Source organism: Chelonia mydas, chromosome 4, assembly GCF_015237465.2.
Source record: "Chelonia mydas isolate rCheMyd1 chromosome 4, rCheMyd1.pri.v2, whole genome shotgun sequence".
Taxonomy (NCBI): Eukaryota; Metazoa; Chordata; order Testudines; family Cheloniidae; genus Chelonia; species Chelonia mydas.
In genome coordinates, this window is record NC_057852.1 from 12,420,661 (window position 1) to 12,438,648 (window position 17,988).

Sequence of the window (17,988 nt, forward strand, 5' to 3'; positions counted from 1 at the left end):
CATGGGGTGTGTATGTAGCCCAACCCCTCTCTGTAGGGGGCTGTAGGGTATAAAGCCATATCCGCGCACAAACGTGCCCCAGTTTAGCTAAAGGTGTGATTTCAAACCAGTTCTGTTTTACACATACACACCCACACCCTGTGTCCACACTCTTATCGGTGTCTTTCATCAGCTTAGCTTGCAAGGTGCATGTTAAACTGATATGATTGTGCGTGTGTCCCCTCATCCCGCCAACTGCGGCCGTTTCACGAAAAGGTGTGATTTCACACCAGTTCTGTTTACACGCTCACACACGGGCGTGGATGGGCACGAGCGTCCTTCATCAGCTTCGCTTGCAAGGTGCGTGTTCACCCCTCTGGGCGTGGTGTCCACCACCACTCAGCCTTGCACCCGGTGCCCGGCGCAGCACCAACCGGAGCGCTCCCGGCGGCCCGCCGCGCCGCGCCGCGCTCGGGGCGGGAGGCAGGCGGAGAGTTTCCATCAGGCCCCGGGGAGCGGGACTCCCAGCCCGCGCCGGAGCCAATGGGAAGCGGGCGCGCTCTCCGCTCCCCGGGCCGCCGGCAGGGGGCGGGCTCGGCTGGTTCAGTCCCTGCCCTGGCCGGGTTTAGTTGCGCTCCGCCGCGCACGCTGCCCGGCTGCTGCCGCTGCTTTCCCCGCGCTGCTGGAGCGCTGCCTGGGGGAGGCGGCTGCTCCCCCTGCCCCGGGGGCTCGGATGGACGCAGTGGTCCTGGGCAGCGGCCCCGGGCTGCTGCTGCTGCTGGCGCTGGGTAAGGAGGGGACGGGCTGGGGGGGAAGGGAGCAAAAGGGCAGCCCCCACCTGCGGCTGCAATGGGACAGGGGGGGCCCCAGGGGCGCTGCCGGGAGTGGGGAGTCGCTGCCGCCGTTGCGGGGGGATCCCGTGGCGAGGGAGAGCCCCGCCGCCTTCCCTGCCAGCTGTTTGCGTCCTGCAGGGCCAAAGCTCCCAAGTCAAACGTGGCAGGTTGATTTGGCCCTTCCTGGGGTGCCCAGTGGCTTGTCAGCCTGGCTGTTCGCCTGGTGACCTCGCCAGCCCTCACCCTGTTTCCAGGGGGTTGTGAGTCTCTTGGCTTTAGAAATCTGCCCTGAGCAAGAAGGGGGGGCTATTTTTAGCTGTAGAACAAACATTTTATTTTAAGGCACTTGAGGATTCAGGTTCTTCGTGCGTTTAAAATTATAGCAAAAGAAAAACAACGCTGCATGGTGTAACTAGGGGCTTTGTCTCCTGCCCCCCACCCCCTCCTGTAACTCAAAAGGGCGTTATTTCTTACATTCTGACACTGTGTGGTCCTGGAGCCATAGATCAGGGTTAGAGCATGGAGTGTATCTGGCTACAAAACTCCTGATGTGTCTTGTTTAAAAGCTGCAGTCTTCTGCATAGGCCCTTTGAGATATTTTCAGTTAAAACCCTCATCAGGTGGTGGGGGTGATGGGGGTGAGGGTGGCTGCTGGAAGGATGTGGTCAGAGCTGTGATCTTTGAGCAGGGGGTTGGACTAGATGACCTTCTGAGGTCCCTTCCAACCCTGATATCTATGATTCTATATAATTTTATGAAAATATGCTAATGAGTGTGAATATAATGTAACTGGAATATGCTTCATGCAAATTAGAAGGTCTGTGTTTGTAGCAGGCTAGCATGTCTGGCTCAAGCAGGCAGGGTTCTGGAGTCCCAAGCTGGCAGGAAAACGGGTTAGAAGTAATCTCAGCACATCAGTTGGCAGTCCCAAGGGGTTTTCTGTGATCCAACCCGTCACAACAGCCATTAGCAGTCTGAGCAGGAGACACCAATAGACTATTGGGCTCCTTGACCAAAGTAAGTGAAGAATCAGTCACCCTGTAGATTAAGGGTGCATTTATAAATAGCATGTGAAAGGTTAATAAGTGATTGATAGCTGTCTTACAAATGGTTGATCAGTTGTTATCGTCAACACCTGGGTTATAACAATCAAGAACAGCTTTGACTGATGCACTTATAACCATGTAGAACACGGTACTGGTGTTGGTAACATGTATATAGCATCTCTTAATTCTTATTAGCTATTTATATTGAAGATATACTTTATAAAGTGTGGCCCCAAAATCTTCTATGCTCAAAACGTGTCCTGTTTAAAGCTTTCAGAAAACAAAAAACCCCAACCCCCTTTAGATGTTTGATGACTCTTAACATCTGAGAATAAATAATAAAGGGATTTTTGGCTAGCGTAAACAATGTGCAGTTTTTAACAAAATACCTGTTTATCAGTTAATGGTTGAATTCCTGCTTATTAGCCTAAAATGCATGCCTGAAATGTCACAGCTGTTCCAGGCTCCTCTGAATGGTCCTTCTTCCATCTTTCAATGGAGTCCTTTAAATGATTGCTTTAAAAAAAGACCAAGAAAAAACTTACTGAAGGGGGGGAGAAAACCCCACCTAAAATAAGATGGGAGAAGCCTGGTAACTTTGAAATTAAACCTGTCAGAATGGGCTCTGTATTAATTTGGAACCGCTGTCTTCTAATGGGAGCTCCATGCCAGTATTTGAGGGATGGATAGATTTACTGAGTTGTTAGCAAAAGTTATGGTTGCTTCCCCCCCCCCCCCCCCCGCCCTGATATAATATCAGCCCTAAAGTTGAACTGTAAAGGATTTTTACAAGACTTAGGCTTATCTCCTATTTTAGTCCTTTTCGATGTATGAAGAGGGTCCAAAAGTCTTTTTTTAAAAATAATTTTGTTTTTCAGCCTTAGGCTTTGTCTGAGCTTAAAAGCACTCTTCCAGTGGTGTACCTACATCGCACCAGGGTTTTCTTTGCTGCTTTAACTATACTGGTATGGTTAGAGCAGGATCACTGTCCAGTGTCGACAAGGTCACCGACGCGGTGGGCATGTCACGCCTTGCTCCTCCTGCTCTCCGTGGCAGAGCCCGTGGAGGTCTGGTGATGAGTCCTGCAATCACTGTCCTTCACAATTGCTCCACCTTGCCTTTGTGCTGTCGTTTCGCTGCTTGTCCTGTCATGACACTGTCTCCCAGGGCCATTGGGACCTGAGGAGGGAGAGGAAATAAATTTCCAGCAACAAGCCCGTCAAGCCGTCTTGTACGTGATAAGGAAGCTAGAAAGGGCTCAAATTCGTAATATTTCCCTTGTGCATGTTCCCTTCCGTGGGTTGGGTTGCCCTCACTGTCTGCAGAGGGACGGTTTTCAATTTGATGCGTGAGGGGCTTTAGACCTGCAGTTCTGTCCAGCATTAGTGTGAGGTGTGGGGCTTTCAGTGCTCATCTGTCCCATCAGGCTGAAGATATGTTCTCCGAGTGCATGTAGTAATACGAGGGGAAGCTCCCCTGCGTCGTCATGGGGCTGTGCTCCACGTGTGGTGTTAGATACGTATTTCTGTGGGCACTTGGGATGGAATTAATCTTCCCTTTCCAGTCTTCTGCGGTCTCCCATTTGCAGGGTCCTGCCCCAAGACATCAGACGATCCAGGTTGGTTGTTTTGTGAATGCCTGCCCTGTTTCCCCTCAGTACGTGTCTATAACAATCAGTATCAATGGGCAAGGAGCAAGCAGGTAGAAAAATAGACCCATCTCACTGGTGTTTTCATGGCAGGGTCTCCATTTTAAAGGCTTTGCTTTACCGAAGGCTGGATTGAAATTTTCTCCCCATCTCAGGGGGGTGGTGGTGAAGTAAGCTTTAAAGGTCCTGGGTTTTTTTTTTTTTCTTAAAGCCTTTTATGTACACTTCTAAAAAGTTGCCCTATAAAATGTTTTACCAACCTTCGGAAAAGTGCTGGATTCCTGCTGGCGTTATGGACATGTGAACACCGTACAGCACAGTCCACTATCCAGAATTCTGGGCTTTTTACAGGAGTATGAAAACCACCAGCAGAACAGGGACACTGTTCCTAATCCCTTCTGAGTAACGCCATTTAAATAAACAAGTATGGCGTGTTATATGTACATCAGCAGGGCGTGATGAATCCAGTTAGCCAGAGTGAGTTGGTGGTTTTATCAGGTGACAGATTCTGCTGATGGCAAAGGTTTCATTTGGGGGTGTGTGTGTGATGGGGTGGCAATTCGTGGTCGGATTTTCAAAAGGACTTCACGCCTAGCAGCTGCCAAATCCATCCACCTCAATGTAGGTGTCTTAATGTCTGCTGAGCTCTTTCTGGCCATACGTCTCCAGTCCTTGGGGTTGCCGAAAGAACCTTCCAGATACAATCGCGATGCAAACTGATGCAGCCTTGTCTGCCTGAGCTGGCAGAGAGACTGCTGCCTTATCTGGAGGGCTGCTAGCATAGAGTGGGATGTGGAGGCGGCTGGGAAGGGAGCTGTCCCCCATTGTTACAATAGGATGCTGGGGAGTGGGATTCCTACCACTGCTTCAAGGAAGGTGCGCCAAACAACGTCAGCAGAGGGCTGTCTGTGTAGGGGACCCTACGAGCTGAAACTGCTGTCATCCCAGCACGCACTGATTTATTGGCAAGGGTGGGGCTGCCCAGTATTAAGTGACTTGGAGGGGGGCAGCATTCAGCTCCGGGGAGAGCAAGGTCTTCAGGGCCGAAGCAGTGGTGGTGCCCACCCAGCAGGAGACTGAGCAGGATAAGGTGTGAGTTGAGATGAGGGGGACGTGGCCCTTGGGGGATTTGGGATTGTGTGTCTGGGGTACCAGTGTGTCTTGGCCTGATGATTAGGCTTAGTCTGGGGGCTAGTAGACACTGAGTAACTTTTCCAAGCCCTATATACATGTGGTAATTTACTTTCTTTTGACATACTATGCAGCAGCGTTGTCTGCTATTGGCTCTGATTTCCATCTGAACACACGTTGCCCCGTCCTGGGCAGGGGGTCAGAAATGATTATTTCCAGGTATTCCTGCAGTGACAGTCTGCCAAGATTGCCACGCAAACTGTGAATTTGGATCTGGGTCCTAAGCATTCTCAGTAGCCTTAAAACCCATAGAAGCTAATGCCTGACGATAAGCGGGGCATTCTTTTTATGTGTTGCAGCTTTTTAGTGAAATCAGTGCAACAAGTATTTTAATATTTTGCTGGCTTTGGGCTGCTTTCATCCCTACCCTGATATGCTAGATTTGAGCTCACCCATTTTAAATAAGACTTGTAAGTTGAAAGTCCACCGTCTGCACAGAGAGGAGGCACGCATTATTTCATCTGCCTTTGAGCGGAAGGGACTTGGCCTGGCAGATCTGGGTCTTTGGGGAATGCATGGCAGAGGGGAGTACTGCCTTCCCAGCATCAACTTGCTAAACTCCTGAGCCCTTTCATTACTGCTCCATGGGGTTTGGGCTGCATGGGTGGGGAGGGGCTAGCGAGTTTCTATGCTTTTGTGGAGTCTACTAGGACCTTTAACATGCCAGTTGGGGTATAAGATGTGTTCATATGGGATTCTGCCCATTCAGAGATTCGTTACTTCCCAGTGTCGTGTGATTGAATAGAAACTGCGCTACTCTGGGCTGTAGCTATCCTGCAGCGTGGGGATTTTTGGACTGGCAAGCTCTGTGTACTCTTGTGTCAATAAAATTAGTGTGTGTGCAGACAGTGTCATTAAGAAATTATGCATAATGTACAATTTTGTTTTGTTATTGACTGGCAAGCTAAGGGAGTTCTTATGGGATTTGGCAGGAACAGGTTTTTTTATTGTTGCTGGAAGGCTCAAAAGAGTTGACGACAAACTCGGTTGCTTTGGAGAGCCCCACACCCTCCAGCTAAAGTTTGTAGGGAGCTACTTGTCCTGGACCCCATTCAGAGATGTTAAAGCCAGAAGAGACCACTGTGTTTAATCATCTAGTGTGACCTCCTGGATAACCCAGTAATTTGTGTGACAGAGTGAATTATTCTTTTCTTCCAAGTAGGTGAATGCCACTGAGTCCAATAACTTGTGATTGGACGACCGTCCTATGAAAATGGGAGCCATGACCCTCTGTAATCAGCCTTTTAGAGCCCTAGTCCCTTCATGTTTACTCTGAACAGCCCTCCCACTGGCTTCTGAACAGAGGGGAAATGTCTTGCCCAAGGTGTCACAACAGGTCAGTGGGAGAGGAAATTTTATCGTCTTAGCCAGGTTACTCATGGGGGTAGGCATGTGCGGGATTGGGCCCTAAGCATGGAACTAAAAATGAAGTTAGTTAAACTGGAAGCTTTAAAACAGAAGTGCCTTGGTATAGGTTGGGTGAGAAATACTTGCCAGGAAAGGCTTCCTGACATGGGACTGGCTCTATATTTAACACTTGCGATAGATCCTTGTCTCATTTGCTAGAATGTGATGGCGCTTGATTGCTGACGTATTAACAGTTCTGGAGAGGAGGGAGTTCTGCCCAGCTACAATTACAGTGGTTTTGCAGTGGCTTTATTTTGCTAGTCTAAAGTTCCTGAATTTGAGTCATATTAGACATTTAAGCCAAGATTTTCATAAGCGACTGACAATTTTGGCTGCCTCCAGTTCTAGAGATCCCATCTGAAAGGGGATTTTCAGAGAATGCTAGGTGCCCACTCTTTGAAAATCAGGTCGCTTTAAGGTGTCTGAAAATAGGCACCCAAGAGCTATACTCAGTTGGCCTTGTAGGGCTGCAAGTGCATCTAAGATAACGATTTAGGCCCTGATCCTGCTGTCGTTTAGACTTACGCTGAACTTCACCCACGAGTAGTCTGACTGATGTCAATGGAGCTGGTCCCATGCTTGCATTCAACGGGTGGGCAAATGTCAGGGGATTGAGGCCTTAGCTTCCGTGTGGATAAACCTTCCAGCTGTGAGACGGAATGATCCCGGGATGAGTGCGTGCGCGAACATTGGATGTCAAGATTCTAAATTCTGTCTCTTTCGTTCTCCCAGTGCCCTTGTCTTAATGTTTATTATTGGTGATTGAGTGGGAAAATATCTATATAACTCTTTTTTTTTTAAGGGGAGCAGTCAGGGGATAGTTCTGCCCCTGTGGTTCGAGCGGCTCTGTTGTCTGTGGGGGGTGGGGGAGCCATGCCAGCAATTTGCATTGCCTCCATGAAGCTTGGCTTTGTGTGCCAGTGAGCAGGTGCTGGAGGCAGGCGGGGCTGTGAGGAGCCAGAAGGTATCTACTGCTGTGCTGACCCACCAACCTCTTCCTCCTGCCCACTCCTGCCCTGGCGGAAGGGGTGTGGGGATGCAGAAGCTACTGCAGTCTTCCCACAGGCTGAGAAGCAGCTCTGCCGGTTGAGAGGGGTGATTCTCTTCCCACCCATGTCCCTGCAAAGCAGGCAAGTGCTATCGCCTTCCATGCGGTCTGTGTTGCTCTGGCTGTGGGTGTGGTGGTATGGAGTAGGTGCATGTGCTCTGAGCAGATGCTGCTTTGCAGCCTCCTGCTTCCATGACCCTCCCCACTCGACTGCATTCATTCATGAGAGGCATGCCTGGAGAGGGTGCGGCCTGTTCCCAGAGAGACTGAAATACACACAGAACCGCCCTCCCCACCACCTGCAAAGCAGTAACCCTGCCCTCTGTGCAACCAGCTGGTTGGCAGAATAGCCCACCATCACCTTTATACGCAGTCGAGACTTTGCTCTGTGGACGCAGTGCTGAGGAAGGGGAGGGAGCTGTCTCTTCTCATAACAGGTGTAACTTGCCGCTTCTCACCTGTTTCCCCTCGACTGCCCCTGGACGCTATTATGGCAGGCTTAAAATAAGGAAAAGAATTTTCTCTTGCCCTTCCCCTGCAATTATCCTAGATCAGTGACTGAGAACAGCAAGCCAGGCAGAAAACTCAGCAAGGCACGTATGTGAAATATGCAATATGTTAACTATCTGGGTACTGTATTCTGTATTTCCAGGGTCATGCAGTTGATCTGATGGATTTCTTCTGTTTCTAACTGTGGTGACCTAGGTGTGACACCCACGCTAAGTAAAATGGAAAACAGATCTATGATTATCTTGACTGACTTTTGAACAGTGGTATAAAACTATGCATAAGGATAACCTACTATGGGCAAGGAGCTCTGAGGTTGGATTCTTCAAAGGCACCCACTGTTGATCTATGGTAAAATTCCCATTGACATAAATAGGAGCAGAGTTAGAAATACACGTAAGGGTAGGATTTTAAAAGTGACTAGTGACTTTTGGATGTCTCAGTTTTTAGGAATCCAACTTTTGAGATGCTTTGAAATGGCGTCATTGTCAGAGGTTGGTGCTCAACGCTTTCTGAAGATCAGGTTCCTTCAGGTGTCTTGAACTGAGGTACCAAAATCACTGGTCGCTTGCAAAATGCCCACCATATACAATCCTGCCTCCTGGCCTCATGACTTCCCTAAGGATCTGTGGCACTCCACTACCACATCTGTTCCTCTGTGGAGAGGAGAGAAGGTTGTTTCAGTCTTGTCCTTAATTTTTCAAGATGTTCATATGAAACAGTTCGGTCCATTGACACAGCAGATCGTCAAGCATCTCTAAGGGTAAAGCTTGATGCACGACCAAAGGCAATTGCTCTGTTTAAAAAGCCTCAAGAGCAGTCATGTAGCAATCCTAGTTCTGACTTAGCTGTTAATGGGTGATCTGACCCCCTTTTGGGTGGGATCCTTAGTTTGAGAAACGCTGATTTGAGGCACCTGGCATTGGCCACTGTCGGAAGACAGGATATTGGGCTAGATGGACCTTTGGTCTGACCCAGTATGGCTGTTCTTATGTTCTTAAGGGGTTTACGTGTTTATTTTGCCTTTTTAAAATACGTATCCCTGTAGTTTTTGTTGCAACGCTGTGAAATTTCAGATTTACATATCTGAAACCCTGAAATTCAAGATTTTTAAATGTGAAATTTACAAAAATGGACTGTGAAGTTAGCAGGGCCATGGTGAGAAGTTGTGGAGCCCTGTACTGCTGTCCTCTCTCTCCTTGACTTTCGGTGCCTGATCCTGCCTCCGATGGAGGTAGGGTGAGAAAGGAGCCTCATGTGGGTTTCCCCACAGCAGCAAAAGGTGGGTCAAGGGAGAAGGGAAAGGGGCCTGGGATTGCCTGCTCAGGAGAGGAGGTGAGAAAGAAAAGCCTCTGTTGTCAAGGCTCTGCCTAGAGGTGCGAAGGGCTCTGGTTCCAGTAATGAAGGGCTGCTTCTTCTGAGCCCTCTGGCTGCTTCCCTGCCCCATGCAGCATTGTGAGGAGCAGGGCGAATGAGTAGCTGCTGCTGCCCTCCCTCTGTCAGCTCTGAGCAGGGTAGGAGAGGGTGAGCTGGCTGGGACCCCCATGGCAGGTACTCCAGGAGGCCAGTAGCTGGAAGAGGGATGAAAGGGCGGGACGAGGGACACGGGGAGATGAGAGTTGGCAGAGGCGGCGGCAGCGGTACCTACCGGTGCTGTGCATTTGCCCTTCGGCTGTTTCCATCCTGTGTGGTGCTGGAAGCAGCACAGACCTGTACTGGGCACCAGTCGCGTAACTTGCTGCCTTTTCCCCGGGCAGCAGTGAGAATGCTGCTGTGGCCCAACGTTCTCACTGGGCCCAGCCCCTTCCCTTAACAGAGCAGTTCAGCCTGCCCCACAGGGAGAGCCTGACCCCCTGCTTTCTGAGCTCAGGCCCCTCTCTCCTATCCTGAGCTTGAAATATTGGCTGCCTGTGTCCTTGCCTCTTGCTGGCCTTTCTGGGAGCCCGCCACCTCTTGCCAGCTCCCTGCCAGCTGAGGGGGCAGGCCTGCCAAGGCCTCTCCGACCACAGCTTTCCTGTGTGATAGTGTGGGACCGTGCCCGATCGCGGCTGGGCTGGGTGTGGTAAGGCTTAAAATGTTAATGACGAAGTATTTGCTTGAGTCTCTTGCTTGTGTAGAGGTCTGGCATGCAGGGGAGAGAGGCCGTGTTGTGTGGTTCCTAGATCACCCTGCTTCACTCAGCGCGTGTGTGTTAATTGCTAGTTTGGGCCTAATAGGAATTACATGGCCAAGGAATCCATCAGACTGCATGAGCCTTAAAGAGTAGCTCTCTTCCCTCTAACCTAGTAGTTACTTCCCCTTCAGTCACTGGCATTTTGTTGCTCTTATCCCATATTTTAAAGTGATAGAAGTAGGGGACATTCGTCAGGTTAGGTCCCTAATGAAACGTGCCGTGATGTTGCTTGGAGCTCCATTCCGCTCCAGAGGTGAGCAGAGGTGACGCACGGGGAGTGGCCAGGAACGTGCACCAGAACCGTAAGTTAGGAGAGGATTGCTCAGGCCTTTCTAATTCCCAGCTAGCTGTCGGTGGTGGTGTATACCCCGCGCCTAGCCAGAGCAAGTGGAGCCCTTTGAAGACCCTGTTATAACCTCTTTTTGTTTTAATTGAAGGCCTAGCAGTTTTCAACTGTGTGGGTGCCAGCTGGAACGTGACTGCTGACTATGGAGTAAAGAAGCCCGTATGCAGCTTTCCGGAGGAATGTACAGGTAACTCTGTGTTATAACAAGATACTGATTCAGGTTAAAAACAAACCAATGAGTTGAAATGGTACAGTCAGTATAGGTCTCAGTGGTGCTACAAACAGCCAAGCCATTTTCAGTGCTCCAGTGTCCATCCTGGGGTAGACAGGCCTGCAAGGTGCATTACTGATTCTGCAACAGTATTTTAATAACTGTGTCTTTGTGATCTGGAAATGAAAGATAATGTTAATGTGCCCCTAGCTGTCTGCCTTGGGGATGTGGTAGCACTGCGTACAACTCCTGAAATAAAGCTCTTTACGCCGCAAACTGTTCTGGATTCAGTTTTGCAAACCATTTATCCCGTGCCTCACCAAAGAGCTAATTGGCCTGTTCCTGGCGCACGCTGACAAGGTTAACGCTGGCCGTGGTTCCACTCGGCTTCCTTATGATCATGCTGTTTGGTGCTGCATCATAAGAGGGAGAGTTCAAAAACTCTTAGCCTGAGCTGTCGTTGGGCAGTGGTTATGGAATGTGTCGCTGACGTTTCAGGCCTTCTCAGCTGCATTTAGACTCCACTCACGTGGATGCAGCTCAGGCTATCCAGGAAGGGAACCCCTCCAGATCTGGTTGCCAGGACTGCAGTGTGCCAGGGATACTTTTGTATGCTTTCTGCATGTCCTTAATCCCAGGTTTTAGCCTTCAGATATGCACACCTGAGCCCCATTGCCTCCAGTGTCATTCATACACCGGACCCAGGATGGTCTTACAGAAGCATCAGAACTGCCATTGCCCAAATGTGGGTCTTTTGCTACCTTGACATGCGCGCGCCCATCTCTTGTGGGCATGTATCGTAGCAACGTGGGTATAGCATCATGCTCTGAAAAGAGCAGGAGACTTGAGGGAAAATCCCTTTGGGAATTGTCACTGCTCCCCAACTAATAGTCTGATTCCCTTAGACTTATATATATGTATATATAATATGTATGTTTATAAAAAAAAAATGTTAAACTGGGCAAAATCAGATATAGGAATTAATTGAATTTTGGTGGCTTCCTGCCACCCAGTAAAATAGCAGAAGGCTACTGTCTGCTGGGATCAGGTCAGATGGGTACATCTTGGTATAATGTACCAATTCTTTTCTTTGGGCTCAGTTTTGTGCCCTTGCTCCTCTCCTGTTTGGAACAAAGCACCCAAATGAAATTAACCGAGATCTCCCCAGTTTAGCACAGTGGTGCTGCTTGAAGATCTTGTTAACTTTGCTTTACCTGGTGTGGAAGCGAAGGGTATCACTGGCTATCATCCTGGCTAATGGTAGGAAATGGGACACTTACAGGCCAAACTTGTATGGCAGCAAGATGACAAAGTATCAGCCACTCGCACAAAAAGGATCAATGCAGCAAAAATTCAGTATCTACTGAAAAGAGACTTTTAAATAATAAAACATTTTAAATCCTATTTGCATTTTAAAAATAACACTATAAAGGTGGGATTTTCTAAAGCATTCAGCATGGGCCTTACTTTGCTGTCATCAAAGGCAGTGGGAGTCTTATCTTTATTTCAGTGAGAGCCGAGTTAGGCCAAGGAGATGTGAAAATCCCTCCTACAGTTGTATCGTAACAATTTGAAGAAAGAGAAACTAAAGCAGCATGCACACTTGTGACTTTGTTAATAGGCCACACTTATGTTTGTTGGTAAGAATGTAGGAAGAATTTAGAATGGCCTTCTTTAAAGAAATACTCCAAACCGAGAGCAGCAGTATGTTAGAGAGGTAAGTTAGATTCATTTCAGCCTTATAACCGGTGAATTGTGATGCCAAGAAACTCTGACAGTATGGAATGCATTGATAATGGGAGCCTTAATGAGCTGGGGAAACGCAGTGCATTGACTGTAATGGAATGATTTTAGCAACTGATTTTCAGCCAGTTTGCCATGCCCACACTAGAATGTTTTCCCCTGGCAGCATGGGATTTCCACTTCAGACACCTGTTTTCCCTCCTCCAGTCCTGCACTCCTAGCAGGATCTGGCTGCTGCTGTGGTACTGCCCTCTCTTTCTGGGAGACACAGACATGCGGCTGCGGTTCAGGCTGCTGTTTTGTAGGCTGGTATTGCAACTTAAATGAGAGCAGCGTCAATCAGCTGCTTCTTACAAGGTAAACAAACTCATTTCTTTATGATACACCCAGCAGTTTAAAAATAATCCCTTAGGCCATTTCTGATGTAATTGGGATCTATGATCTAGTGGTGACATATTCGAGTCTGGTAGCCAAATGCAAGCTCTGTGTGTGTGTGTGTGAGAGAGAGAGAATTCTGAATTTCAAGACCCTAAATTCAAAGAAACTGCCTGATGACACTGTCTCACTGTTGAGCATTTTGAAATCTGAGTACTTATCACCACCTCCTCCTGCTTTAGAAGCCAGGTGACAGTGAAACCACTTTCATTGAATTTCAATTATTTTTAATGAAAACTTCACTAATATTTTGTCGTGGAACATAATTAGCTAGAAGGTACACCTGTGATGTCTGTATCAGTATACTTTGCTAATACAGCCCCATCCTCCCCACTCGACCTCGGGCACACAGCATATTTTTGTACTCTGAGCGTGCTCACTTAACAAATTCTTATATATTCACTCATGAGAATTATTTTTCCACCCTTGAATAGTTATAGACGCTAACATATTATAAGCCAAACGCACATCAAATACAATACAAGCGATCCACAAAGAAGAAATGAAGCCTAGGATTGTTGCAGATGCAATGAACAGAGAAGTCATTGGTAAGACGGTAGAGGTATGCATCAGTCCGTTAAGCCCATCTAAGCACACAGAGGCAATAGTAGGGTGGCAGCAGTCAATGCCGATGATGCACTTACAACTGGAATTTGCTAAATACAAGAATTTGAATGAAGCTGGCCTGCCAGGTTCTATGACACAATACCGAGGATAGTAGAGATGCTGGTGGTGACAAAAAAGCATGTACAGGTTGGTCCTACAAAGGTATTTGACACCAACCTTATCTATTCAAGAGCAATAGGCCTACAAGCAAGTTCATGAGAGTCTGACCTCAAGAATATTTTGTCAGTCCTGTACCAATGTCAACGTTCACGGACTCTGGTGACATGAGGATTGCCTGGCTAAATCTAACCTAAAGAAGCAGCTGCTGACAGAGGTGTCAACTCGACATACTTCAGAAGAAGTCACCTTTGCAGCAAATGACGTATGACTTGTCTTTGACGGGGCAAAGACTTCGGCACAAAGAGCGTCACAGGATCTAGCAGAGCTACAGAAGCAAGCAGAGTGCATCAGTTGAGTACAAGTACACAGCTACCTCCAGCGAAAATTGTCTTGACAGTAACTGAAAATAAGAAACGTTTGATGGACATCAATTTTGTGCAGAACTCATTCAAGACAAGAAGTTTCACCAGCGACGCACTGGCTGGTTATTGCAGGCAGACCCAACATCCCCCCAGTTGAAATAAACCAGGCAGGTGTGGTGATCAACAGAGAAGATATATGGCCAGCATGGATGAGGAAGCCAACGACATCCTTGCACAACAAATGGTGGTGGTTGCAAAAGAGCAACCATTGGGAACGTCACTATTATCAGATGATGCTGATGTACTTGCCCTACTCTTGCACCATTAATTTGAAGAGTGTGTAATGTTTTTAGTGATCACGGAACCCCCCAGTCTGAGAGAGCTGTGATGGACAGCTGTGCGACTGCCGGGCAACACTGGAACATTGTACCAGGACTCCTAGCTGCCTGCGCACTCTTAGACTATGATACAGGAACTTCCTATTTTGGTCTTTTCAAAGGCACTGTGCTGAAGATCCTGCAAGCTGCATGTTTCCTTCTCTGCTGGGCAGCCAAATTCATGGCTGCATGCTACGGACACTCAAATTGTGCCACCGTGTCTGAAGCATGATAGAAACCATCGGCAGCATAAATTGGCAGTGGTACCATGTAAACACCAAAGCACTCAGTTCCTCATCACCAGCTGTGAAGCATGTATAGAAGAATGTCAAACAAGCACATCTTCAGACGTGTGTGGGAAAATGTTTTGGCTCCCAGTGCATCAGCACTCCATCCACTTCAGTGTGGATGGATATGTGATGACCGTTCCAAATCTGTTTCCAGAAATTGTACCAGACAATGTCTCACTTGCTCCTCCAGATATTGTGAAGTTTATCAAGTGCTCTTGTAGGAGTGTGGTACCATGTAAATCTGTGAAATGTGGATATAACCATGTCAAATGGCCTCGTACCATATTCTGTGCAGGACATGGAGGTGAAGGGTAATGGTGTGGGTATGTGTGTTGCAATGACCTGACAAAATCAGCTTTAGAATTTGCAGATGAGAATGTTGATTGACAAATAGTGACCAGTATTAGAATAAATTGCCTAGGGAGGTTGTAGAATCTCCATCATTGGAGATTTTTAAGAGCAGGTTAGACAAACACCTGTCAGGGATGGTCTAGATAATACTTAGTCCTGCCATGAGAGCAGGGGACTGGACTAGATGACCTCTCGAGGTCCCTTCCAGTCCTATGATCCTATATCAGGACACTCAACTGTAGTTTGAATGAGAGAGAACACTAGTAATCATTTATGATTCCAAATGAAGTATTTGGTTAAAATTATTATTAAAATTATAACTGTGTGTGCGTGTAATATTTGTTTGACTATTTTTCACATTAAAAAGAGTGGGCAGTGTTTCAAATGAAGATTGAGGTCTGTGCTGTTACTCTCAAATCCCCTCCTCATGTACCTCTATTATTCAGATATGTATGGTTATTGATTGATATTGCAGATGTTAAATACAGATGCTCCCCGACTAACGCAATCATTCCATTCCGTAATGCCTTGCGTAACTCTAATTTGCGTAAGTCGGAAACGTATACCCGACCATTACACCAGAAAACCCCCCAACCCCTCCTATTTCTAGCTTACAGAACTCTTTCCGTAAGTGCAGATTTGCGTAACCTGGGGAGCGTTTGTACATGCATTTTATGCATTAGAAGTTTTCTACCTTGATTTTTGTATGCCCCACATCATGCAAATTCTTACTGATTATGGGATGGTGAGAGTGAGATGAAATGTCAATGTATCAAAATGCTCAGCAGTGATAGTGTCATCAGGCAGATTCTTAAAACGCATGATCTTGGGACATCGAATCCACCAAAAAGCCTTGTACGGCCCCAAAAGCAAGGCTGACCCGAGTGGCTGCCATGTGATTGCCCCCGTGATACCGTCTCTTGGAAACAGAGAAGAGAGCAATTAGGTTTAGATATCCTGGCCATTGAGAACACAATCCCCTTAAATGCTGGTGTTGTGCTCTTTAGAGTATTGCTTAGCACCAGCAGGGTAAGGCTATACTCCAGACTAATTATTCTTTTGTACTAGAATTAACTTTTAACCCTTGTGATGATTACTTCTGGGAGGGAGGAGAGCTTCGTTTCTGCTCTGCTACATTACTTGCATCCTGATCTTGGATATGGAATTTAGGTGTTCACTGTTCGGTTTGCAGGTAAGGCTGCTTTAGTGAATAGTAGATGACGAGAGCTTGGCATTTCATGCATACTTAACACAAGTTAACTGCTGGTAAGCTCAGATGGTTAGAGCCAGGTAGGACCTTCCTAAAACTCTAAGCTTGTTAAATATTAAGAATTACACCAAAAATAGAGGGGGGGGGGGGAGGGGGAGAAAAGCACTAAAAACTTGAGCTGGCCAAATAATTCACACTGAATAGCATTCAACATGTTTGTGGAGTCTCCACCCCCCGCTACCCCTGTTGGCATGTTGTCCTGCAGCAGGTTGTCAAATTTTTGAATGTTTCTGTCTGAAATTCTTCCCGAATCTCTGCAAAGAATAATTCATGGTCTGTGCAGGTTGTTGTCTGCGTTCATTGTGTTCTGAGCTATGATGGTTCTTTAAATCCCGTGATGGTATTTCTAGTCCCTGATTGGGTGACTCATTTCACCAATGAGTGCACCCTGGGACTCTCATAACCTAAGGTACAATTTGAAATAGGTATTGAGCAATAAATACTCAAATAATACCTTTTTCCAGGAGTACTTGCAATAGTGAGGTTCAGGCATTTGAACATTCATGGAAACAAAAATGTTCAGACATATCCTACAGAAATTGTTGATTATTTCTCTGCCTTTGTCTCCCTATCCCACATCCTTCCTTTCCATCACTCACGCCCTTTGCTCCTTTGTTCTTCCTATGTTAACTTCTGTTCCTCTAGCTTCTTCCCCTTGCCCTGCAGTGTGGTAGCACTTTTGTGCTGCTGGGACCTCCTCTGAAATGTCTCTGGTAATGGCTTTTACTCCTGAAGAGCATGGGCAGATTAGGGGTTCAGTACCAGTTGACTGAACTCTTGAAGGAACTCTGCAGGTGTCCAAAACAGGGGGACTAGTTGAGAGAGGCCATTTTCGTGGATCGCACCCGTCCTACAGCGAATTATTAAAGCGTGGAGAGTTAATTCCAGACACTCGGAAGAGTCCCTGAAGCGGTGTAGTTTTGAAGAGGTTCTGGGGTCCATTGGAATGCAGCATTCATGCATGGCGGTTAGTGACACTTGCTGTGGGCATGGACGTATGGATGGTATGGCAGAGGAGCGAAGAAGCGTGTGGTGTCTGTCTTGCCCTGACCAAGTCCGGCTTCCATTCTATAGTGGAAGGTGGCTGTTTCTTTGGCATGGGTAGAAGCACAGATGGGTTCATGCTGTTAGGCAGAGGATTTATGCAGCAACTCGCTTGGCTGTTGAGACGAGACTCCTTATATTTGGTAAGTATTATGGCCATTGACCAGCAGGAACGTTAGAAGACTTTTATACAATAGTGACTGTGCCTTTCCTCATGGCGTAGGTGCTTTTTGAGATCAGTCTGTGTAACCTTAACCAGGCTAAACCTGTGACCTCCTCAGGCTGAATAGCTTCCCATCAGGAAATGTAGGAGCAGTTAAAGAGGCCAGAATTGAAGCTGGCTCTACTAGAACTGCTGTCAGCCGGGAGCTTACAGCACTTAAGAGCTCTGCCCAGGGAAGAGCTGCTCAACTGGGGAGCCTGGCAGGTTGTGCTGGGCAAGCTGGGAACCTCCCAAGGCAGGTAGCCAAGATTATTTTCCTCTTCCTCCTTTCTGCTAAATGCTGGGGAAATTAAATGCAAAATCTCTCTACCATAGAACAAAGGCTGCTTTATCAGGCCTTCAAGAGTCAGGAAATCCCACTCATAATGTGGGGTCCATAAAGCCAGGTTGTGCCTATGTGATAATGTCTGCTCCTGGTTTTTACAAGTCACCTTTAGAATATTAACGCGGCGAGTGTTGTCTGTGGGAGAAGTAGGATGTTCATTGCAGCCGTTGCTGTGATTGGAGCAACTTGGACAGCTGGGATTTCCTGACTTCAGGGTCATGATTGTTAATGCCCTGTCACAACTGAACACTTACTTTTTCTTTTTTTGCATGTAATTTTTATTATTCTCTTTGTGCTGGGTGGTGCTGCGGGACCTTACCCTCCTGGTCAAGAGGAGCCATGCCACAGCCAAGGGGAACATCAGTTCATGTGTGTGATGGCTCCTTGGCTCACACAGCAGTATGGCTTTGAGTAGGAATACATCCCTGTGCCTCCCTCTCCGATACCCTAATC

At 47.4% G+C, this 17,988-nt stretch overlaps 1 protein-coding gene across 1 annotated transcript in view; it reads left to right on the top strand.

Moving 5' to 3' along the window:
* Positions 1 to 580: 580 nt before the first annotated feature.
* Positions 581 to 17,988, top strand: part of BTC (betacellulin) — a 29,379-nt gene continuing 11,971 nt past the window's right edge. The window contains exons 1-2 of the mRNA XM_037896661.2: positions 581 to 767; positions 10,270 to 10,365. Coding sequence (XP_037752589.1) covers positions 713 to 767; positions 10,270 to 10,365 — 151 coding nt within the window. The 5' untranslated portion in view covers positions 581 to 712. The remainder of the gene's footprint in view (positions 768 to 10,269; positions 10,366 to 17,988) is intronic.